Below are 1,556 nucleotides of genomic sequence, written 5' to 3' on the forward strand. Positions count from 1 at the left end.
CAGCCCTGGGATGGGTTCCTGTGGGACAGGGACAGGGAACAGCCCTGGGATGGGTTCCTGTGGGACAGGGACAGGGAACAGCCCTGGGATGGGTTCCTGTGGGACAGGGACAGGGATAGGGGCAGGGGGCACCCCTGGGGAGGTGAGGGCTTTGGGATGGGTTCCTGTGGGACAGGGAACAGCCCTGGGGAGGTGAGAGCTTTGGGATGTGTTCCTGTGGGACAGGGACAGGGATAGGGACAGGGGGCACCCCTGGGGAGGTGAGAGCCCTGGGATGGGTTCCTGTGGGACAGGGAACAGCCCTGGGGAGGTGAGAGCTCCCCCATGGAGCAGGGACAGGGACAGGGAGCATCCCTGGGGAGGTGAGAGCCTTGGGATGTGTCCCCATGGAGCAGGGATAGGGAACACCCCTGGAATGTGTCCCCTTGGAACAGGGAACAGCCCTGGGGAGGTGAGAGCTCTGGGATGTGTCCCCATGGCAAAAAAATTCCCATTTATGGAGGCAGAATCCCATTTATGGGGGGCAGATTAAAAATTTCCATTTATCGGGGGCAAATAAAAAATTCCCATTTATAGGGGGCAGATTAAAAATTCCCACTTATTGGGGGCAAATAAAAAAATTCCCATTTATGGGGCCTAAAAGGTTTCATGGACATGGGCAGAAAGTGCCACTTTGTGGGACAGAATTCCCATTTAGGCCAGAATTCCCATTGATGAGGACAAAGAAAATTCCCACTTGCAGGGACAGAAAATCCTGTGAATGGGATCAAAAAGGGAGGAAAACCCGCCATTTTTGGGGGACAGAATTGCCATTTATAAGGGCCAAAAAAAACCCCCAAAACTCCCATTTAGGAGATGAAAAAAATTCCATTTATGGGGAAAAAAATTCCATTTATGGGGCAAAAAAATTCCGTTTGTGGGGGGCAAAAAAATTCCGTTCATGGGGGACAAAAAATTCCCATATTTGTGGGAGGGGGAGGGAAAAAAAAATTCCCTTTGTTAGGGACAAAAATAACCCCATTGCTGGGGACAGACAAACCCATGGGCTCGTGGCTGGTTCTGGGGAGGAATTTGGGATCTCCGAGGCCGGAGCGGGGCCGATCCTGACGGAATTCCCTCTTTTCTTTCCCCCTTTTCCAGGGCGTTGTCCCGGCTGGCAGCAGGTGAGTGGGGCCCAGCCCTTTGCTGGGTGAGCTGGGAGGGACATTCCCAGGGAAAATTCCTGGGATTTGGGGGGTTTTTGTTCCCTGAATCCCGTTGTCTCCTCAGCCTGGAGAGCTGGATGTTCCTGAAACCCGAGCCCGGGTTCTCCGAGCTGGAAAAGAAGCTCAAGAGCTTCTCCCAGAAGAGTGCAGTGCTCAAGGAGGTGCTGCTGGAATTCAAGGGTGAGCCTGGGGGGGGAAAAAAAAAAAGGGGGAATTCCAGGGGAAAAAATCCCACCTGGAATTCCAACAGAGCCAGGGCCGGGCTGGGATCGGGATCGTCCTTCACCCCCGGGAGAGCTCCAAGGGTTGGATCATCCCAGGGGGGTTTCCCTGGGAAAGGAGGGATCTCCC

General features: G+C 54.1%; 1 protein-coding gene across 1 annotated transcript in view; it reads left to right on the forward strand.

Moving 5' to 3' along the window:
• Positions 1-107: 107 nt before the first annotated feature.
• Positions 108-1,556, forward strand: part of LOC108642978 (E3 ubiquitin-protein ligase TRIM7-like) — a gene marked incomplete at its 5' end in the record, with an annotated part of 6,796 nt that continues 5,347 nt past the window's right edge. The window contains 3 exons of the mRNA XM_029958961.1: positions 108-142; positions 1,141-1,163; positions 1,270-1,393. Of these exons, the coding sequence (XP_029814821.1) occupies positions 108-142; positions 1,141-1,163; positions 1,270-1,393 (182 nt within the window). The remainder of the gene's footprint in view (positions 143-1,140; positions 1,164-1,269; positions 1,394-1,556) is intronic.

This window comes from Manacus vitellinus, unplaced genomic scaffold, assembly GCF_001715985.3.
Source record: "Manacus vitellinus isolate BGI_N305 unplaced genomic scaffold, ASM171598v3 scaffold_187_pilon, whole genome shotgun sequence".
Classification (NCBI taxonomy): domain Eukaryota; kingdom Metazoa; phylum Chordata; class Aves; order Passeriformes; family Pipridae; genus Manacus; species Manacus vitellinus.